Here is a 21,231-nt window from a genome sequence, read left to right on the forward strand (position 1 = left end):
GTTGGCCATCTTATCATGGCCCTCGAGCTTATTGTTGTACAGAAAGCAAGCAAGTATTTATACGAGAAATCATGACTTGAACTTGATTTGCATCAAAAAGAGGACAAGTACAATCGACTAGGTATCACCAGGTGACAAGTATAGTAATTCACAACACCACATCCTCGGAAACGCTACGTTCTCTAGCGGCCGCCAGCATATTACAGGGACATGCATCCAAAGATTCCAAACGGCGCTTGTCACATCAAAAACACGCCCGATTATGCAATCCGCCAAGCCATCGCCTCTGCATGGGTTCGCAGCGCTCTCCCATGCTAGGCCAACACTAACCGCCGATCACGGCAAAGTCTGTATCGTGGCAATCTCTGTTGCACAGGCCCGTGCTACGTTGACTAGCTAAAATGTCTTAAACTGCGCCGTTCCTTGATGCAACTGTCCTTGCATGATCCTTCGACTCTGCAGTTCTTCTTTCTCGAAATGGCTGGCCCCGCAAGGAGAAAGTGGTATCACATTCAGTGGTATTCTGATACTGATACCAAGGAGGAGCGCAAGTTTATCATCAAGCTTGATACTCTTATTGTTCCTTATGCGGTGCTTGCGTACTGGGTCAAGTACATTGACCAGTCGAACTTGAGTAAGTTTTCAAGGTTGGTATACCGCTCATGCTTTCTAACAACACCTAGACAATGCCTATGTGGCCGGTCTCAAGGAGGACCTTGGATTCAAGGGCAATGAACTCGTTCAGCTGCAGACCTTTTACATCATCGGTGCTGTCGTTGGACAGATCCCCTTCTTCTTCCTTCTGACGTACATCCCGATTCACTGGCTTCTTCCCTTTTTGGATGTTGCGTGGGGAATCTTCACCCTTTTGCAATATCGGGTGACGAGCTTTGCTGAACTGGCTGCCTATCGCTTCTTGGTTGGTTGGTTCGAAGCTGCGTTTTTCCCAGTGATGCACTATCTTTTCGGTAAGCCCTTGCAGCCAAAACCCAATTTCAAAGCGGTTCTAACTCTTCTAGGATCTTGGTATCGTGGAGATGAAATCGGTCGAAGAGGCGGCATTTTCTATGTTGGTCTCTCACTCGGCACCCTAACGGCTGGTCTCATCCAAGCCGGCGCCTCCTCCCGTCTCGACGGCGTGAGAGGCCTTGAAGGATGGCGATGGATGTACATCATTTGTGCAGTCATCACCATTCCGATCGGTATCTTGGGTTTTTTCGTCCTTCCGGGCACACCTGATCAGCCCAACCGCCGTGTCCTCACGCAACACGACATTGACATCGGAGAGCAGAGGCTCAAGCGCGCAGGACACCAATCTCACGGGAAGATGAAGTGGAGAGACTTGAAGAAAATCATTCTCAGACCTCAATTTTGGGGCATCATCCTTGTCGACGTGTTGTTCTGGAACGCTGGTATTCACGCCAGCTCTGGTTCATTCTTGCTCTGGATCAAGAGCTTGAACCGGTTTTCTCCTGCCCGAGTCAACGAGTTGGGAACTATTGCACCTGCCCTCGGCATCTTTTACACACTTTTTGTGTGTTTCGCGTCAGACCTGGTACTTGGTCCGGCTTGGGCTATTACCATGGCTCACACGTGGAACATCATCGGCTTGATCATCCTCGTTATATGGAGAGTACCAGAGGCAGCTCTTTGGTTCGCCTTTTCTACCATCTATTCAGCATACTCCATGTCTAGTGTCTTTCACGGCTGGGTCAACACTCAACTACGTGCGTCACCCGCGGAACGGTCATTCACGTTGGTCTTGATCAACGCTATTTCCCAGTCTTCCACAGCTTGGACCCCTCTACTCGTCTTCAAGACCGTGGAGGCTCCTCGTTTCCCCAAGGGCTTCGCCTTTTGCTTGGGTTGTGCAATCGGATTGCTCATTTCCACTCACGCACTTCACCTATACCTGAAGAATAGAGAGTAAGTTTATGTCCTTAGGTACCTTGAGCTAGACGCAGAAACTAATAGTTCTCTAGTCCTCAGGCGGAGCAGCCTGCTACACTTCAGTCGGAAGAGAATGGCACATTCCCTATCGACTCTAAGGAGGCGCCTGTGAGCCAGACGAGAAAGGGCGAGACAAGCGAGTGAAGGAGGGGTTTAAGGGTGTTATTAGGGTGAAAGGTACCTTAGTTATTCACTCCAGGCATACAAGACCCTGGCCGATAGTGTTTGCTTGGCTACTTGTGATCGAGGCACCAAGTCTAGTGAAGTAGAGACTGGTAGCTATTCTGCAAATAAGTAGAAGGCAACAGACCAGTCCTTTGAATTAGAAATAAGATGACGATATATTCGCCAATATAGCCCAGCACCGTGACAAAGAAATAGTTATGCTGTCAACCCACTCAACGTGTTCGCCGATTGCGGACGCAACTTGACTATTGCATTGAACTCTTAACCACTATTCGCCAGTCAGTTTTCCAAAGACGGAAGTTAAATCGCGGGATTTGATATGAACCCCGCAAATGTAGAGGGCGCCTAATCTTTGACATGATTGTGACATTCATATCGGGATGACGCCAGCCTTGTAGCAGCGAATAGCAAGACGCCTACAATCCCACACCACCATACCGAGGAAACGTCATTGTAGAAGAGGTGCATTAGATGGGGAAACCAAAGACGTGCTCACGACCTGCAGATTTACCCCTCTGATCTGCCAGTTGATACGGGTATAAGTATTCAAGTGTAAACCCGGCCTTGAGTTCAGAGAATTGAAGATAGTGCAGTTGCGTAAGACCAAAGAAACAACACGATTCAAAATGGCATCCACGTCAACACCAGAAACCTCTATCCCTATCCGTGGAAAGGATGAGAAGAAGAAGCAAATCCTGATCAATGCCTTTGACATGTCCACCGTTGGGCATCTGTCTCCAGGCCAATGGAAGGTGAGTTCTCGGTCCATGGGCTCAGTCAGTTAGGGGAGTTGCTAAAGAAATTCAGAATCCTGTGGACAAGTCTGCAACAAAGCGAGATTTGCGATATTGGATCGACCTGGCCAAGCTCCTAGACAAGGGCGGCGTCAACGCCCTGTTCCTTGCAGACACATATGGCGGCTATGACACATACGAAGGAAGCCTGGATAACTGTATCCGTCGCGCTGCTCAATGGCCAATGACAGATCCAACTATCGTGAGTTTACTAAACTAAAAGGAAAAAAAAGATTATGCTAAATCACCCGCAGCCCATCACTGCCATGGCGGCTGTGACCAAGAACCTATCCTTTGCCATCACTGCCTCGACATCTTTTGAGCCACCGTTCTTGTTGGCCAAGAGATTCTCTACTCTGGATCACTTCACCAAGGGCCGCATTGGCTGGAACATTGTGACTTCCTGGAAGAAGGCTGCTTTCAAGGCCATCGGTTTAGAGAGCCCGATCCCACACGACGAAAGATACGCCCAAGCCGACGAGTATCTGCGCGTCTTGTACAAGTGAGTTTGGATATACTGCCTCCTACAAGGCAGAGATGCTAACAGTGATAGGCTGTGGGAAGGCTCTTGGGCAGATGATGCCATCTCCCCCAACCCAGAACTTGACAGCTATGCTGATCCTGACAAGATCCGCACAATTCACCATCACGGAAAGTTCTATGACATTGACACACGGCACATTGTCGACCCCTCACCCCAGAGGACTCCATTCTTGTTTCAGGCTGGTACATCATCAGCCGGTTCTACCTTTGCCGCTTCACACGCAGAGGGCATCTTTGTCTCGTCTCATTCACCCGCAATCTTGAGGCCCAAGGTCCAGGCAATTCGCAAGCAGGCTGCCGATCTGGGCAGGGACCCCCAATCACTCAAGTTCTTTGCGACGTTTACTCCAATCATTGGACGCACTGATGAGGAGGCCCAGCAAAAGTTTGAAGAGGTGAAGAAGTACGCGTCGACCGTTGGTGGCCTTGTGCTAGTCAGTGGATGGACGGGCATCGACCTGTCCAAAGTCCCTGTTGACAAGGAACTTACCGCCGCCGACTCGGAGGAGCCTCACAGGGTGCAGAGTCTTCTTGATGCCTTCACAGCAACAAGCGAAAAGGTTCCAAAGTGGACGCCGCGAGTTATTGCTAAAAGAGCTGCCATTGGCGGCCTGGGCCCTGTCTCAGTCGGCAGCCCACAGACCGTTGCAGACGAGATGGAACGATGGATCCGAGAGGGAGACTTGGATGGGTTCAACGTGGGATACGTCACGACTCCTGGGACGTTTGAGGAGGTTGTTGAACTGCTCATTCCTGAGCTTCGACGTCGAGGATTGTATCCAGAGGCACCCAGCAGTGATGAGGCTGGTCATACGTTGCGTGAGAGCGTATACGGTCAGGGTCAAGCTGGACTGCGAGATGATCACCCAGGGACAAAGTACAAGTACGATATTTACAAGGAAGACTAGATAGCATCGAGTCTTGGAATAAATGAAAATTGAAGGATTACACCGCTCGTAAGAACTGGTTTCTAGCTATGCATCACGAGAACTATCCCGGTGAGTGATCAAGTGGCTACTCTCCTTCTTATCTCGCAGTTCGGGCATTGATTGTCGAACAGAACGCCTCAAACGCAGCATTATCCTTTGCCCAAGTCCCCTCCTCTGGCTCGTAACCCTCTTCATCAAACAGATGAGACCAGAATGTCTCTTGCCAAGGTGTACTAGTGACATGGACATCGTACTCGATATACTGCAACTTGTATGTCCCACGCCCGTCGATGCCGGTCCCGTTCACGTACTTATCCGAGTCCCACACCTGGAAAGGATCCTCGACGCCGTAGTGACTGACTAGCGGGCCAGGACAGTCAAAGCTCCTGTGCGTGTTCTGAGACAGGCGGTACCGCAGGACGTCTTCGTCAACGTCCCGAGAATCTTTAAGGACAGACTTTAATGTATCTTCTGGCGCCTGGTGCCATTCTCCATGGCCCATGCGGAAAACCCTCAGCGCCTTCAGAGACGTAGCCCACCGGGTAAGCACATGATGCCATCTCATCGGGAACTCATGCATCTCAGAATCCGCCTCGTCAAGTACGGTGCTAAGAGCAGGATATCCGGGGTCGTCTGCATCCAGTGGACTCGCCTGAAGAGCTTGGAATAGGATGGGACAGTCGTCAAGATACAGCTCTTCCAAACCACCGCTTTCGTTCTTCTGCCCGATGGAGGCAACCCAGTCAATCTGCCAGTCGTGACTGAAGATGTAGTGCCCGAGCGCAAGCACCTTCAGTTGCGGGAAATCCATGCTGCGAAAGTCCATCTTTGGAAGCCAGCCCCAGTATTCATTATAGTATAGCGACAAAACTCGCAAGCGGTCGCTGATACTGGGGGCTAGCCACGTTTCGGGAAGATGGTCGAAAAAATCGTACTTTTCGTCATAGTAGACGCTGCTCTCATTCATGCTTTCGTCCATCTCGGTGGTGATGAACAGCTTAAGGTCGATTAGGCTTGGTAGGGACATGACTTTCTTCAAGGCTCCCGAAGCAACCAGATCAGTGTCGTGAAAATCGGCCAGGTTTGTGACTGTCAGCTCCTTCAGCTGTATGACCTGATCAAACGGGACGCCAAGATCATCTTCAGGGTTAACGTGCTTGCGGCTGTAGTAACACCACTGCTGCTCGCTCTTTTTGTCAATCTCGATCTGTTTATCGGGAGTCCACATGCCTGCAACGCAGTGACACACGGTATCGAGGACACCGTATCGAAATTCCCACGTCTCCTCGATGCTCACTCCTCTCCGAGCATCCTCGCCACAATACTCGTTGAATCGGAGGTGGAGAGCTGTGAGGTAGCCGAAACAACGTAGATATGGCAGAGCATCCATGAAAGAGGTAGGGAATGGATACTCCCAGTTAGAGTTGTATGAGAACTCGGGGCCAACTGAGGTGTCCACGGTGAGTTCTCGGACTAGGTCGCGAAGCTTGGGGGACTTGGCGATCTTGACGAAGCGCTCGGCAGAATTGCCAAAGCCCTCAAGACGCAAGTTTCGATAGACCCAGGGGCGGGCAATACGGCCAAGCCCAGAAGAAACGAGCCTCAGGCGAGACAAGCTTGGTTTAGGCAGCAGGGCGCAAATGCTGTCCCATATTTCCGGCGGAAGCGACAGACCACCTGAGGAATTTTGATTCATGACTGATACGACAATGACCAGACCGCGAATCTTTGAGGACGGGGTCAATGGAGGTGAAGAGGATAAGAGCTGGTTGCTGTTTCTGACGCTGTAAGATTTGAAGGGCACATTAAATGGCTTGGCATTCACGGAGGCTTAGACCCTCGCTCGGACTCAGGTAAATCCATGCCCGTTCGTTTCATTACTCAGGGGGTCTGTAGGGTCATGCTCAAACGAACACACAAAGACGATCCAAAAATTACGTGGAACCAATATTTAAGGACATTTTAGTCAATATGGCCATCATGGTGTCTGTTCTTGCCGCTGTAAGGGTGCATATCCTGTGCCCACTCAGCCGACCTTTGTATGCCGCCTCCTTTACTCCGTAGTCCACTGGGACTACTGACAAGGATCACCATTAAGGCTCTTGAGTGACTCATGTTAAAGCAGCGATAGGCCTGTGTTGAGATCTATAATAATCAAAAGTGATATTTTGCAGGATCGAGACGGAAAGCGGCTGTGTATCAACAGCAGGGGATTTTTTTCTGGGTGATACTGTGTCTGAGAGAGAGGAGAAGTCCCTGATTAAGTCCAGATGCAACAGGGAGCTCTGACATAAATAGGTAGGGTACCAGCAGGTGACGAATTGGGCTATAATGTAAATAAAAGCAAGCCACACTCTTAAAGAGCCACTAAGTCCCCGATCGAGTTCCTGAAATAATAGAACCCCTTTGCCAACTGGCCCTAGTAAGACGGCCAAAGAGGGCACGGAAGTCGTTACAAGATGGAGGAATCCGACCCAAGCAACAAGAAGTGTGATCACTGTCCAAACAGTGTCCCTCTCGACGTCAAGATATGCGAATGCTGCAGGGGGGAAAGACTGAGAAGTCCAAGGACAGATATCAGAAGAAGAATGAGGGCATCTGTGTCGACTGCTCGAACAGGGCTGCCCCAGGATCTATCAGGTGCCTAGCCTGCAAACTCAAACACCTGGAGAGGGAAGTAAACCGCCTCGTGGGCCTTTGCAGCAGTTGCAAAAAGGTGCTGCCCCCGTACGACTTTGGGAAGACTGATAAATGCCCGGATTGCAAAGCCCGTGTGAAGGAATGGAAAGAAAAGTAGGGGTCTGCTTCTCGAGGAGGCCCAAACTCCTGCCAGTCTAGCAAGCCTAGGTGAAAGGTGATAACGTGAGTTTTTCGAATAGTTCCTAAATAAGGAAGGAAAATTGCTTATTTCTGCCAGATAACGCTGGGATATAAGCAAGCCATGTCTCCTAAAGCGTGCGTAGCTTAACTGTTGCCTCCTGGCCAACACTCACTTTTGTGAACTTGGTGACGCCTCCAAATGAAGTCGCCAGACAATAACATATAACACTATCCTTGACACATGGCGGCGTTCAAATTTGTCAATACTCAGAAACAAGCGAAGGCAACGTATCGTCCAGGATTAGGGACGGCTGAAGGCGGCACTGAAGGGCGTTGGTGCGTTTCGACTTGAAACAAATCTCTGGAAGTACCTAGAAGAGTTCATTGTGTTTTTTGATATAGTTGAAGCCCGGCCCTTGATGGGATAACTGAGCCAGAAGACCGTGCTAACAGCAGGCTGATGTTACAGGTGATACACTGTGTCCCTGGAAGAGGAAAGGCCCTTGAATAAGAGTAAATTCAAAAGGGAGCCTCGGTATAAATAGGGTAGTAGCAGGAGCCAAATTTGGACATCATTCGAACAAGTCAATCCACGCTCCTAAAAATTTACTAAGCCCTCGATCATGAGTTCCTTATATAATAGAACCCCTCTGCCCTCTGAGCCCAGCCAAAAGGCCATAGAGGCGCATAGAAGAGATCCAGAACTCGACCCAACTATAGACCCCGTTTCAGCTACAAGAAAGTGTTTCAACTGTTCAAATAGGATCCCTCTCGGCACCAGATTATGCGACAGCTGCAAGATAAAACATAATGAGTGGAACAAAGGGAGATACCAAAGGTTAAAGGACGAGGGCATATGCACTATCTGCGCAGCAAATAAGCCTGCCCCGGGGTTTGCCAAGTGCCGATCCTGCCTTCTCAGATGCCAGGCGAGCTGGGCGGAAGCAAAGCGCCAACACGGGATCCTTTGCAGCACTTGCAAAGTGCAGCCAGTCTCGCGAGCCTTGGCCAAAAATAATGGCCGTTCCAATAGTCCCCAAACAAGGAAAAGATACTTGTTTCTAGTAAATGGCACCTAGCTACTAGCTATAATGAAACCATTTCTCTTGAAACCCGTGTGATCTAACTATTGCTTCGCTCACACTCACACACAGGTGAACGTAATGGCTCTCTTCAGGAGTTGGTAATGTCTGTGGAGAAGACGCCGATGATGGCCTTTGATACTCTTGACTTGAAACAAAATTCTAGTAGAACATAAGATGGTAGAGCTTGTATTTGCCCCAGTATAGGCTTTAGCATAGTAGATACATATCCTGCGTCTGCTCAATGTTTTAATGCCGGCATGGATCAATAACTGTGTTCTTTGTTTTGTTCTTGTGGCGGATTGCTTCTCTTCGAAGCGCTTCCAATGTCACAATAGTGCCTACTCAGTCGAGTTATCCATCCTTTTTCACCAACCTTGGTCTAAAATCACTAGTCAGACTTGAGTGATTCACGCCTAAGCAGCGGCAGGGCTGGCATCCCCCCAAGCGACGGAAGATCTACGTGGAAATTGACATAGTATCACGAGTGGTATTTCGCGGTACTGAAACTGAATGCTATTATTTGTTAAACGCTGTGACGGGGTATCCAATGCCAGGATCTGTCGCCATGGTGGAAAGCCTCTGATTAAGACCGTGTTCCATGAACGATCCTCGTATAAATTCAGCACCGGTGGCTAGATAAAGCACGAGTACTGCCCACATGCAAATAAATCAAGCCGTACGCCTACAACGCTATCAAGTCATCGATCATGAGCTCCTCAAGGCAAAGGAAACCCTTGCCCTCCAAGCCTAGTCAAAAGGCAGAGGAGGCGCACAAGCAAGAGGCGCCCAAATGTAAAAAGTGTGTGCATTGCCCCGCCATGATCCCCTTCGAGGGCAGTGTAAGCTGCGACAGCTGCAGGCTACGCGACGTTGCCAGCCGCAACATGATAAACGGCAAGAGGAGGGAAGAGGGCAAGTGCGCATCGTGCAATAAAGATGTCGATATCGCTGTAGGTTTCTATTGTCTATTGTGCAGGGAAAAGGGGCGAGTACGGGCGAACAATCACGTCAAAAAGCCAATTATGAAAGGGGATAAATGCACCACTTGTAAGCTGAATCCCGCGACCAAGAGCCTCCAGATATGTCAAAGCTGCTTTCTCAACGCTGTGGAACGGGCAGTAAAGGAAGAGAAGGAGAAGCAGAAGGGGCCAGCTTCTTGAGAACGTTGGAGCCAAACTCTGGCCGGACGAACGTAAATGTAGGATAACCCTCTGAGTAGTCGCTCAACAGGGGGGCGAGGTTACCTCTATTCGATAATTACAAGGTATAAACAAGCTTTGAAGTGAGACACAACAAGGCCAGTCGATTCTTGTCATTTTAGAGGTTGAGAATCATGCATGCCGACTGCAGTATCGCATCCACATGGCAATTTCCCGAGTATGAATGCGAGAATCGAGGCTAGGCTGTGAATAGATCTTACTTCTTGACCTTGTGGTCTTTGATTCAACCAGAATTCTAGACTATTCAAGCTCATGATCGGCCTAGGATATGCCAGGCGGTAAAACTTGTCCAGCAGCAGATGACGTCCCACCCTACACTGCTCACAGCTGGATGCTCATACAAGGCGATCTTGATATCCTCCCAACCCCCGCCTTCTCTCGTAAGGCCCGTGATAGCTGTAGAAAGCAAGATCGCCATGGTTGCAGCCTGGGCAACTAAGGGTGGCTGTTTCGATAATAGCGAAGGGGCAGGGGTAGCGAACACGCTGTTCAACAGCAGCGGCGCAAAGGCGAGCACATGAGGGGCCAGCAGCAGAAACATGAACTGAGGATGGTCGAGGTTGCTTGGAATGGCGACAGCACAGCCAAGATTGATTGCAAGAATGGCCAGCCACGAAAGGGGCAGCCAGGAACCTTGTCCTGTTCGTGACTCGGGCTTGGATTTGTTTGCATTCTTCTCGGACCCTGATGGGACCCCTTCGTCGAAGACGGTAAAGGCAAGAAAGGACAGGTTCGCAGCAAAGGAGATCGCTACGATCTGGCCTAGAAGCATGAAGATCCAGAGATGAGGAATTCTCCCCTTCTTGGCTGTAACCCAACGTTGTCAGCACCCATCACAATCAAGATCGTGGTTCACTTACACTGAGCTGCAAGCATAATGCTCCAAACTGCGCAGAACCCAAAGATTTGTAGTGACCACCAAGCCCTCGGTGGCCTCTCGAGGGTCGACACCCAAGCTTGCTTAAAAAGAGTCGTATCACGAAGCCATTCCCCTAGGTGAAGCTTGTCGGCATCAAGACCAGCTGGGGCAGACAAAGCCCATTGTTGATAAGACCATTGGAAGAAGCAAAACATATGATACCAAGTGGTCGCAAGGCTCACGGCCGCCAGGGCGCTGAAGACAAGTACCGCATTACGGCGGTGAGATGCACCTTGGCGAGGTGAAACCTTTGAACGGCGCCAAAGAAGGTGTAGACAGCGTGTAGTCAGGGCGGCGCAGGTCAGCAGATATCCGACCAATATGCCAATTGGTCGGGCATTAGAAACGTCAACCATGGTATCAAGCCACCAAATCGGTAGTTGTTGAGTTGCAATACGAATTCATGTGCAAAAACTTGGCATTGTTGAGACACAGGCTGACCGACCCGCAACAAGCCTCGGCTCGGGGCCATTGTTGCACCGGCCATCGGCGCAGCATAATAATTGCGCCGGTCTCACAACGGTACCTTCCCAATGAGAACTGACCAATTAATCAGGGGGGAAAAATGATGGTGGGAAAAAAAAAGGAAGGAAAAAAGAAGCTAAAAAGCGGCAGGGGGAGGAAAAGGTCAAAGTCTAAACTTCAGTTGCGGCGGCTGATGATGGCGCAAACTCAATTGCTCATGCTCAATGGAACAACAACAGAAGGTGTCGTCCAAGGGGCATGACCTCCTCGCACAGAAGAGGGTCGCCGTTATTGGCACTGGGCTCGCTGGACTGACGACAGCTTATCTCTTGCGCAGTGATGAACAGGAACGGTATTCGGTGACGTTGTTTGAGCAGGTGGGGAGATATCTCAACAACCCAGCAGAGGCGTCGCGACAATACTGACTCTCGCAGGCCGACCGCCTTTCTTTCGATTCCGCCTCCGTTACCGTCAAAAATGAAGAAACCGAATTGACAGAGCGCATCGACTTGCCCATGCGCGCAAACGCTGGCGGCTACTACGATCACTTATTGCGCATGTATCACCACCTTCGAATCCCCCTGCACCCGACCCGTTTCCTTTTTGTCTTTGCAAAGGCATTCCCGACGAACAGCGATGGAACGAACCGACCCGACGAGAGCTATTTCGTGCACGCCTCGAACCTGCACCAGATGCCACCCCCGTGGCCTGGAAATCGCAGTGTGCTGGCCCACATCATCGAGATCCTGTACCTGATTGTCTGTCAATTCTGGTTCACGCTGGCGTGCTTCCTTGTTTCCCCGCTGGAGGGACGCTCGACATCTTCAGGATACAGCGAGTCGCTGGCCGATTATCTCGAGAGAATACGACTGCCCCGACGATACACATCGCATTACTTGCTCCCACTGCTGAGCGGTGTGTCGACCTGCTCTCACGACGAGCTCCTTGCCTTCCCTGCGAGCGACATTGTCAATTACAAGAAGCGCTCCCACGGGCAGCATCACTACACGGTTTGTGGAGGTGTCTCGCAGGTGCAGGCAAGGTTGACCAAGCGCGTGGAGGATGTGAATCTGAACAGTCGAGTGATCGAAGCTGCGCCAGGTGCAGACGGGGAATCGGTGATCGTTCGCTGGCAATCGACGGTCGACGGGTCATCGCGCATCGAGGAACAGGTTTTTGATCGTGTGGTCCTTGCCGTGTCGCCGGATGTTGCTGGGGTAATCTTCAAGCCGCTGCGATCGACGCTCGAGAGACTCCCGACACGCCGCGTCGAGAGTTCTGTCCTGAAGCCCCAGACCGGAGCAAATATGTGCGTAGTCAAGGACAGCGACAAGAGTGTCAGCTCCTGCATGCATCACCTCGCCGACACGTCGCCATCTGAGACCATCACGCTGAGGACGCTATTCCCCAAGTCAGATAGCGCCCGGACCGAGGCCCTGCACACGATGCCAAGCCGAGTCGTCGTCAGCACATGCCCCTTGCAAGAAGACCAAGAATCGAAAGCCACCACCCTCCGCCGAGCGAGATTCACAAGGACGCTGCGGAGCACGGAGGGTCAGGCCCTGGTGCAGCAGCTCGTAGGGGATTCGAGGTCCGCCAAGAAGGATGATGACACGGCGGCTGCTTGGGTCAATGGGCAGGACAACGTCTGGTTGGCGGGGGCCTGGTGCTGGGACGGCATGGTTCTTCTTGAGGGATGCGTCGTGTCAGCAATGAGGATCGCATCAGATTTTGGGGTCGCGATTCCTTGGGAGGAATAATGAACATTGATTGACATTGAGCCATGAGTTTATGATAGAAGCATTCCTTTAAGCACAGATAGATACGATACGAGCATAATTCAATGTGTGCATGTGCACAATTCTTAGTCAGCCATCACTATGTGGGTCCCTCCAACATCAGGCCAGTTAGACGAAGCCATCATAACGCCAGCTTTCGCAAGCAACATTGAAGGAGGTTGTAGCCATTGGCGAGATACTTCAAGATGGACTCATCGTCAACGCAGAGTGGCTTTGCCACTGGGTTCTTGTGGGGCATTGTCTTTACGATAGTTGTTGCAGGGCTCATTGGCACTACGATTTTGCACAAAAGCGACATTTACGGTCTGGGGCACTGGAAGCTCAACATCAGATCTTCCCCACCGTCCATGTGGATGAACGTTGGATACTGGTAAGACTATCGAAACCCCAGAAGCTTACCTTCGTGGTATCCGCTTCTATATGGACAACGGTAGGTTGACATGTTCCAGGAAAACCCCCTCAGGCGAACCCATCAAGGACTTCCACGAGTCCTCTGCAGCCTTGCTCAAGCAAGTCATCGGTGCCGCTGGACTCCTAGACGAGGAGCTCCTCGCAACCGGATCACGTGGATCTCTCGCCATTTTAGATCTAGGCTTTGGCTGCGGCGATCAAACCTGGGAACTCGCACGTCTCGCCCAGTCACAGAACTGGGATGACTTTCGCTACGTGGGCCTCACCCTCAACGAAGCCCAGGTTCAGACATCACGACGAAAAATCTACCGTGAGATAGCCAACAGTGGCAACGATGCAGGGGTGGTTACTGCCGAATCTTTCAAGCTGTTTCGTGCAAACGCTGCAAAGCCTGAGACCTGGACTCCTCAGGTGGCAGATGCTGTCTACTCATTGGCTGACGAAAGGTTCAACGAGCGGTGGCTGCTCGCTCTTGATTGTTTATACCACTTCTCCCCATCGAGGAAGCCCGTCTTTGAACACGCAGCCAGAGAGCTCGATGCACAGTTCATGGCATTCGATCTCCTCATCAACGAATCAGCTTCTGCCATGAATATTCTCAAAGCCCGTCTCATCGGCAAGGTGATGGGATGTCCCCTCAAGACATTTTTGACAGAGAATGAATATCGGGATCAGCTGGTCGAGTGCGGATATGACCGCAAGCTTATAACGATAAAGGAGATTACCGATGATGTCTTTTCAGGACTGGTCAAGTTTATGGATCGACAGGATGAGCTACTCGCAGAATACGGCGTGTCTCTGGGTGGTTTCAAACTAGCCGGGCGGTTGTTCAACTGGTTTGATAGGACGAGAGTTGTGAGGGCCGTCGTGGTGGTAGCCCGCACAAAGGATAAGACACGTTAGAATATCCAACAAATAACTCACGAATTATCCAGTTTTGTTTGCATCTCCTCATTATGTTGAAACTATTCCCCCTTCAACTGCCGACAGAGTCTTCCTTGGAATGGATATGGGTCGACACGGCCCCGCCGACCATGCAGGGAACGATGACATGACCATGTCGCGCGTTTCACCGAGACTCCATAGCCAGCTGCATGACATGACGCGAATCTGCACGCATTTTGCGGTACCCAGAGTGAACCGAACCCAGTATGTTGGTTGTTGGATCCCGTTGGGTGGCAAGGTTGTTATAGAGACTGTTTGCTGCAAGATTAAGTGTTTATTGCCATTTTCCTGGAGGACGATCACATTTGAAAGGACTGGTCATCGGGAGATTTGTTTACCTTGTTCAGGAGAGCATGAGGTCAGACACGGAAATTTCTCACATAAACAACACTGCAGACGGCTCAACCCGCGATCTTACCAGCCTTATTAATCAATCGGAGCTGAAAGAATCTTCACATGTGCAATCTATCTGCGGCTCGGGGGTCCTCGGACACCACGAAAGTAAAAGTAACAAAAAAAAAAGATTCGATGGCTGCAGAATCGGACCTGGACCCCAAATCGAGGGTCCGGAGCCGGCGTAGAGTCCGGGCACAGAAATAAGCCACTGAAACCAACGACGGACGAAAGCCCTTGTTTTCTGTTCGGTCACCGAGAGGCCGCCACTGGCCACATACCACTGCTTCCTTGGATGTCTGACTGCTAAAAGTAACCACATGGCTGCACGGATACTAGAGTAAGTAAGTGTGCCTCGAAAAAGCAAGGTCCAAGCTCAAGGGGGGAGGGCCATCAATCCGGGGAGGTTTATGCCACGTATAGGAAGCGTCAGGCTAGCTCCCGCGACAGGGGTACTCCTGCAGGAACCGCCAGACTCTATCGTTTCACGAAATTCTAGCGAAGGCGCGGGCAGCAATCCCTTCCTGGAAGCTGGCTGGGTCTCCCCCCCGGGGGTGGAGAGGCTTGAAACCACGCCTGCGTAGGGCTTCGTGTCAGGTTCATCATCTGCGGGAACACGGCCTCACCTAAACTCTAACTGCGTCGTCGGGTTCCTAGAGGGCATCGTTTTTCGTTTCAGCTTGATACGGCAGTTGAGCCATGTTTCTTTTTTCCCTCGTCTATCGTATTGATCCGTTACGTCAGTTATCGCTCCCCCCGTTTCGGACAGAAGAATTACGAATACTTCTCAGGCGACGACGAGTGGATTCCAGGCTTATTCTTGAAACTTTGATGGAGACTCTCACCCCCCCCTCCCATCGATTGAACGCGACACCCGATGAACAAGGGGGGACCCCTTGCACATAGCACGTCCAAGTTATACCTTTACCGGCAAAAAAGGACGTAAGAAAGGACGTGAACCCATGTTTTCCGCGGGGTTTGGTCTGTTTTTCCCGTCCCTTCTTCTACTCTTCTTTGTCTCACTTCCCTTTTTTACTTCTTCCCCTGCGCCGCCTTCCTCCAGAGAGACCCGCGGCCGGCCGAGAATGTAGCAAAAAGCCATGAGCTTAACGCCTCGCGACGACGACGACGAGCCTGTCCATGGCTTCATCGATCCATATCCAGAGCTGAACGCTGGTCTCTGGTGTTTATTCCTCGGTGCGACAGCCTTCCTGGCTTTGAGGTTATGGGTAAAGATAACTCGACGACATGGCATGTGGTATGACGACTACATACTCATTGTTTCATGGGTGAGTGTCTCATTAATGCCCCTGCACCAACACAAAGACTAACAAATCACAAGGCCGTCCTTCTCGCAACCGACTCCCTCATCGTCTACCAATTCGGAAACGGCTACGTCCTCGAAAACTCCAAGCAACAATGGGACGACCGCATGCACATCCTCATCAACATCTCATCATGCGGCAACCTGATCGGCCAAGCATGGACAAAGACGGCCTTTGGCGTGACGCTCCTTCGAATGAGCAACCGATGGCAGCAGGGTATCCTCTGGTTCTGCATTGTCACCATGAACATATGGATGATCCTGAAGGTCATCTTTCAGTGGGCCAAGGTGTGCGACAAGGACAGCTATCAGAACTGGTACCGCCTCGACTTTTGCATTGGGTGGAAGTTTCGGGATAGTTTCAAAGAGGGAGGAAATGGTGAGTCACCTACTCCTCCAGGGAGACATCGTTGCTGACCCGTTGCCAGTTTACAACATCATTATGGACTTTGTCTTTGCTTCTTTTCCTTGGTTAATCACACGTTCATTAGAAATGCGGAGGGCGGAAAAGGTTGGACTCTGTCTCACAATGAGTCTGGGAATGATGTGAGTATCAAACCCATTCACGCGTCTTTGATGATTATCTTACGATTTGATAGTGTTGCGATTGTTGCAGCTATACGCGTTGGATGGAAGGATCAAGGGAACGAACGTGACTCGCATTATATGTGTAAGTAATATTAAACTACTGCCATCGACTCTCACTAACAATCCCTCACAGGGCGCAACGGCATGTCCCAGATCTGGTACTCATCCGAGGTTGCCGGAACAATCATCGTCCAATGCATACCCATCCTCCGACCAATCCTCCGCGACATCCACACATCCCTCACATCAAGAAGGCTCGACTCAACAGCAGATGGCGGAAAAAGCACTGGCTGGACACAGTCCCGCAGCACAAAGCACATATCAGCCCCCCTACCCCTAGCCGAAGAACGAGCAGCCGGGAATCCCGAACGAGTAGAGCTGAGAGACATACCCGAAGAGCAAGAAACAGGAGGCTTCCAATTCTGGGACAAGAACCCAGCACCAGAAATAACACCCGTAGCCAACGTCATGTCACCAACATCACCACAGTCCGACAATTGGCCATTAGGTAGGGGAAGTGAGAGTGTAAGAAGTATGGAGTACGGGCATGAGAGGAGGTCTCATTCGAGTATTGGGTTGGCAGTAGATCAGGAGCAACAGGGGTTATCACCACCACCGCGGAGAAAATGAGTGGTTTGCATTGCGTTTGTTTATTTGTTTTTGGTTTGTATAATTATGGCCACATGTCCGCATAGAAATGACGTTATGTATAGTATTCATTTGTATTAGCCGGTATAAATTTGATTAACAGCAAATAGCATGAGGGTTGAGCATCCCCAGAACGTTGACTGTGAGATGAGATCTGGGTATAGACTAAAGTGCCTCTCGTACTAACCTGATGCTAGTGTTATCCAGAGCTGAGGAAGGTGTTAACTAAGGACAAGATGAGCATAGACAAGCATAACTGGATATGAACATTGTGTTGTTCTACATGTGCAAGGCTCACAACACCTTGTCTCGCTGCGTGAGGATATCGTAAACCCACCACTGCTCTATGTTAAGGCGTTCTTATACCCTGTTACTCTTGCTTGCCTAAGTCGTGTAGCCATCCAACTTCATTTAACACGTTATTGAGGGAAGTAGGAGGGCAATGTGGACTTTTTTTTCCAATCTCTATCTCTAAACTATTTCTCTTGGCCCTCTGGGGTAGGCCAAGCGTTCCCAAGTCAGTCTATCAAAAATCCGTGAACGCATTCTACATCTAATGTTAGGTTGTCCATAAAGCCAACCTCGGTAGTCAAACTATGCAATCTTCTTTTTACTCTCCAATCGCCCCAACAGCTTTCAGCAGTCTCTGCAGATCTGTCAACAGGCTGCATAGAGCTCATGCCCATCACAGTTTCGACCGAGGCTCCTTGGCCGACGCAGTAGCAACGGATCTCAAATCTGGCAACCCCTGCCCAACCCACCCATCCATAGTCTCCTCATACAACTCCTTTTGCCTCTCCAACGACGCAGGAGGTCCTTCGACACCTCTCCTCTCCCTACTCTCAGCAGTCTCAACGAGCCAAGCCCCATCATCGTCAAAATCCTTGAAGTTGTAGGCTCTCGCCTCACAATTTCTCCAGGCCGTGCCACAGCCGCGTGTGCTGTTCTCCCACTCGTTGGTCAGGTAGTGCATGAAGCTTCCGTGAGCTACGAGGGCAATGTGAATCTCTTCGTCCGTATCTTTGCTTAGTTCTTTGGCTTTTTCCCGGAGTATCCTTCGAACTGTGCGGGCGCGGGCTGCGCAGGCAGGACTGACGGGACTGTTTGGTCCATCGAGGTCTTTGTTGTTCCAACCACGACCAACCAGGCTGAGATCCACAGGCCATCCATGCTTATCCGTTGTCTCCTTTAGAAACTCGGGTTCTTTTCCAGTATCACTCCCATAGTCAAAAATCTCCTGTGCCTCTGGAATGGCGAGAAGAGTTTGTGTCTCAAGGGTAGGCTGAAAGACGAGACATGCTGTGTGGATGGCTCGGACCAGAGGAGAAGATGCGACAAGCCTTATCTTGGATTGATCCCGAAACTGATCGTGTCGGAGCTTGGCGCACTGCTCCTCGCCAAGAGGTGTCAGAGCGGGGTCCTTCAAGTTGAAGAATTCAGCTCCAAGGTTGTGATAACCCTGGGCGTGGCGGACGCAATGGAGGGTGACTTGACTTGACATGGTGAAGAGAGGATGCAATTGGGTTGGTAGAATCATGGAACATCGACTGTAGATTAAAGATATTTATCAATTCCCAGAGATAACCAGCAAAAAATCCGTCCGAACTTCGCCTTGAACCGCTCTTACCGCTTGGTGCAGATTTTGGGGTCCATTGCCCCATCCGCGCGCGTCAAAGGCGAGCTTACCCACCAAGCCTCTTCTGGCAACTCAGCGCGGCTTTTCCTGCAACGTGCTGGATCTGCTACTCGTCAGAGGTTCGAATCACGACCCATAGGAGCCCAAACGTGCATAAAACTTGAGTAATGGTGGGGAGGAAGAAGCAAGTTGAGATCGCAGATGGGTGAGATCGAGTAGAGGCCCCCCCCACCAAGAGATAAGCTCGCTTGGTAACGGGGGAGAAAATTGACGAGGAAACTAGGGTTTTTCTGCAGTTCGGCAGTTATAGCCGTGCTCACAGCAGCATGAAGCTGTCACTCATGGACCCGAGTAGGGTCTCGTGCCACTTGAGGTTGACCGACGGACCCTTGCGCAGCGCCCACAGATCCCTCACCAGATGTCTGATTTGCGCCCAGATGGCCAGGTCCGATCTGTCAAGGAAGAAGTCGAGGCATTTCAGCATACGATGCTGCATCCCGACATCGAGGATCTCGAATGCGATGATGGCCACGGGCCAGATCATGGGCGAGAAGCGTTCGGTGGTACTCGTCTGCATCGCCTCGAGATGGTTCAGCGACTGCTTGATGAGTGGCTGCACGTCAGCTACGGGAGTATCCTTCAGAGTACGTTTCATGTAGAGCAAGGCCGCATAGTAAAATGTGCAGCCGTGATGGTAGATCAAGTCGCCATATTCCCTGCTGGTTGATGCATCCGGCTTGGCGGGCACCGAGAGATACAGCTCGAGCTCGAGGCGGTCCAGAGTCTGACGAGATGGTGCCTGTCCGTTCAATGACTTCCTACGCATCTGGATGGTGTTCATGGTATGAATCCCCTGGAGTATTGGTTGGGGAAGGCCAATGGCGAGGTTGAGCGCATACGGTTCGGGCTGAGATCTTGGATCATAGGCAAAATGCCAAAAGGACGTCTGGTGGCCGTCAAACAGCAGCTGCGCCTGGACAAGAGTCGCCATCCCTATAAACATTTGGTACACGGCCGAGGCTGCTTCGCTTTGCCGCCAGACTTGTGGCTCGATGTGGTTCACCCACTCGACGGCTCCACGAAAGTGAAGGCGCCAGAACTGCGTGGGTAGCGTGATGGCTTCGTTCATGATACACATGACGACGGATGCCAGGAGGGGTACACACTGGTTTCGATCATCGGAGCGGATGTTCTGGGCTAAGTGAGTGATGCCAATGTTGTGATGCTCCAGTGCCACATTCTCAAGAGCTCTTCTAGACTCGGGAGTTGGTCGTTTCGGGGCCAAGTGAAATGCAGACGCTGAGCAGATGAGATGAAACAAGGCGGTTGCGCCGGTCGCCTTTTTCGAGTCTGTCCGGGATCCTTCGAGGGCGATAGGCATCATGGCGGTTCGCATAGGATTGTGAATTCCAGGAACAGGATTCAGAGAATCGCAGAGACGCAATGTCCAATGCTCCAAAAGCTCGCACTCGAGGCCGGGATTATGTAGAGTGTCTAGATGACGTGTTGTATGGCCCTCGTGTTGATACTGTTCGTGACTCTGGACTGGCGAAGGAGATGTAGGTTGAGAAGCACCCGTAATGACCAGATTGCCAGTACTGATACCGCCGATGCTGGCAGGCGTGAGACCGCTTGACGTGTTGACATTGTCTTGTGTACTGGAACTCTGGTCCCAGCTTCTAGGTTGGCCTGGGACAGGCTGATGCTGGTCGTGTTCCTGCTGGAGGGGAACATACGATACTCTTGCAGCCAAGCCCTGGCCTAATAGTTCGTATGAGTTAAAGATACGGGAGTTCAATCCACCGTTGAAGGGTTCTTGTTGGACATGTGGCCGCGGATATTGAGTTGATTCAGGAGACGAGATAGACTCTGGTTGTAGATCCTGGCTTGCGGATTCTCCGGAAAATGGTTCCTCGGGTGGTGCGGTCTCTTCCGGATCTGCAGCAGAAGACTCTTGAGGAGAATCTGTCTCTTCAACAACATCCAACGGCCTCGTCTGAAGCAGCCTGTTGGTGGCCCTCTGCGCCGCCTTCCGCTTCGACGCGGTCCTCGGACGGAACGTCGAAGGGTTCCTCACCGACGTCCACGAGAGCCTCACTTCATATCCCTCGCACTCGATACCGGATCGCTGGCAACGGTTACACGTCGGCCTTGCCTCGTCGCATTTGACGTGCTTGGCGCGACACGTCCAGCATCCTGAGAAGCTCTTTGTGCGGCTCTTCCGTCCCTGACTCGAGTTGGCATCTGGACGCGACTCGGCTGGCATCTCTCAGGGGATCGGCGTATGGAGTGGGAATAGGAGATTCAAATAGGAACGATCGAGGTTGGACTTTGTGGAATGCCTTGTCTGGCTTCTCAACCCGAGCCATCGTCATATCATCTCGCTGTCACGAGCCATTTTGGGGAAAGCGTGTGCAGCGGGCCCAGCTAGACCTATTCTGGCAAGTCACCACGACTGCTTCCCGCCCTTCAATTGACATTGGGGAATTCGAGAATGCCACCGCCATCTTGAGGAGTTGGTAATAGAGCCTCGTTTTGTCATCATCGAAAGAGTGTGTATTGGTAATCCAATGGAA

The 21,231-nt window shown here is 51.1% G+C and overlaps 9 protein-coding genes across 9 annotated transcripts; 5 read left to right on the top strand and 4 right to left on the bottom strand.

The window, feature by feature from the left end:
• Positions 1–477: 477 nt before the first annotated feature.
• On the top strand, positions 478–2,094 carry NCS54_01333300 (Hypothetical protein; the record flags this gene model as incomplete). Its single annotated transcript, XM_053158533.1, has 4 exons — positions 478–634; positions 684–968; positions 1,020–1,926; positions 1,983–2,094. 4 exons carry the CDS (start codon positions 478–480, stop codon positions 2,092–2,094), a joined length of 1,461 nt encoding a protein of 486 aa, XP_053014508.1.
• A 668-nt stretch (positions 2,095–2,762) lies between these two features.
• Positions 2,763–4,381, top strand: NCS54_01333400 (Bac-luciferase domain-containing protein; the record flags this gene model as incomplete). The annotated part of the gene is made up of 4 exons (XM_053158534.1): positions 2,763–2,888; positions 2,944–3,132; positions 3,185–3,432; positions 3,484–4,381. The coding sequence occupies 4 exons, from the start codon at positions 2,763–2,765 to the stop codon at positions 4,379–4,381; spliced, it is 1,461 nt and encodes a 486-aa protein (XP_053014509.1).
• Positions 4,382–4,499: 118 nt separating this feature from the next.
• Positions 4,500–6,098, bottom strand: NCS54_01333500 (Hypothetical protein; the record flags this gene model as incomplete). Its single annotated transcript, XM_053158535.1, has 1 exon — positions 4,500–6,098. One exon carries the CDS (start codon positions 6,096–6,098, stop codon positions 4,500–4,502), a length of 1,599 nt encoding a protein of 532 aa, XP_053014510.1.
• Positions 6,099–9,777: 3,679 nt separating this feature from the next.
• On the bottom strand, positions 9,778–10,802 carry NCS54_01333600 (Hypothetical protein; the record flags this gene model as incomplete). The annotated part of the gene is made up of 2 exons (XM_053158536.1): positions 9,778–10,334; positions 10,388–10,802. 2 exons carry the CDS (start codon positions 10,800–10,802, stop codon positions 9,778–9,780), a joined length of 972 nt encoding a protein of 323 aa, XP_053014511.1.
• A 306-nt stretch (positions 10,803–11,108) lies between these two features.
• Positions 11,109–12,671, top strand: NCS54_01333700 (Hypothetical protein; the record flags this gene model as incomplete). Its single annotated transcript, XM_053158537.1, has 2 exons — positions 11,109–11,288; positions 11,346–12,671. The coding sequence occupies exons 1-2, from the start codon at positions 11,136–11,138 to the stop codon at positions 12,669–12,671; spliced, it is 1,479 nt and encodes a 492-aa protein (XP_053014512.1). The 5' UTR covers positions 11,109–11,135.
• Positions 12,672–12,895: 224 nt separating this feature from the next.
• NCS54_01333800 (Hypothetical protein) lies at positions 12,896–14,024 on the top strand (the record flags this gene model as incomplete). The annotated part of the gene is made up of 2 exons (XM_053158538.1): positions 12,896–13,080; positions 13,160–14,024. 2 exons carry the CDS (start codon positions 12,896–12,898, stop codon positions 14,022–14,024), a joined length of 1,050 nt encoding a protein of 349 aa, XP_053014513.1.
• Positions 14,025–15,559: 1,535 nt separating this feature from the next.
• On the top strand, positions 15,560–17,001 carry NCS54_01333900 (Hypothetical protein; the record flags this gene model as incomplete). The annotated part of the gene is made up of 5 exons (XM_053158539.1): positions 15,560–15,748; positions 15,802–16,162; positions 16,212–16,329; positions 16,383–16,453; positions 16,505–17,001. The coding sequence occupies 5 exons, from the start codon at positions 15,560–15,562 to the stop codon at positions 16,999–17,001; spliced, it is 1,236 nt and encodes a 411-aa protein (XP_053014514.1).
• A 703-nt stretch (positions 17,002–17,704) lies between these two features.
• On the bottom strand, positions 17,705–18,556 carry NCS54_01334000 (Hypothetical protein; the record flags this gene model as incomplete). Its single annotated transcript, XM_053158540.1, has 1 exon — positions 17,705–18,556. The coding sequence occupies one exon, from the start codon at positions 18,554–18,556 to the stop codon at positions 17,705–17,707; it is 852 nt and encodes a 283-aa protein (XP_053014515.1).
• Positions 18,557–18,971: 415 nt separating this feature from the next.
• Positions 18,972–20,921, bottom strand: NCS54_01334100 (Zn(2)-C6 fungal-type domain-containing protein; the record flags this gene model as incomplete). The annotated part of the gene is made up of 1 exon (XM_053158541.1): positions 18,972–20,921. The coding sequence occupies one exon, from the start codon at positions 20,919–20,921 to the stop codon at positions 18,972–18,974; it is 1,950 nt and encodes a 649-aa protein (XP_053014516.1).
• Positions 20,922–21,231: the final 310 nt, after the last annotated feature.

The sequence above is a fragment of the Fusarium falciforme genome, chromosome 11 (assembly GCF_026873545.1).
Source record: "Fusarium falciforme chromosome 11, complete sequence".
Taxonomy (NCBI): Eukaryota; Fungi; Ascomycota; class Sordariomycetes; order Hypocreales; family Nectriaceae; genus Fusarium; species Fusarium falciforme.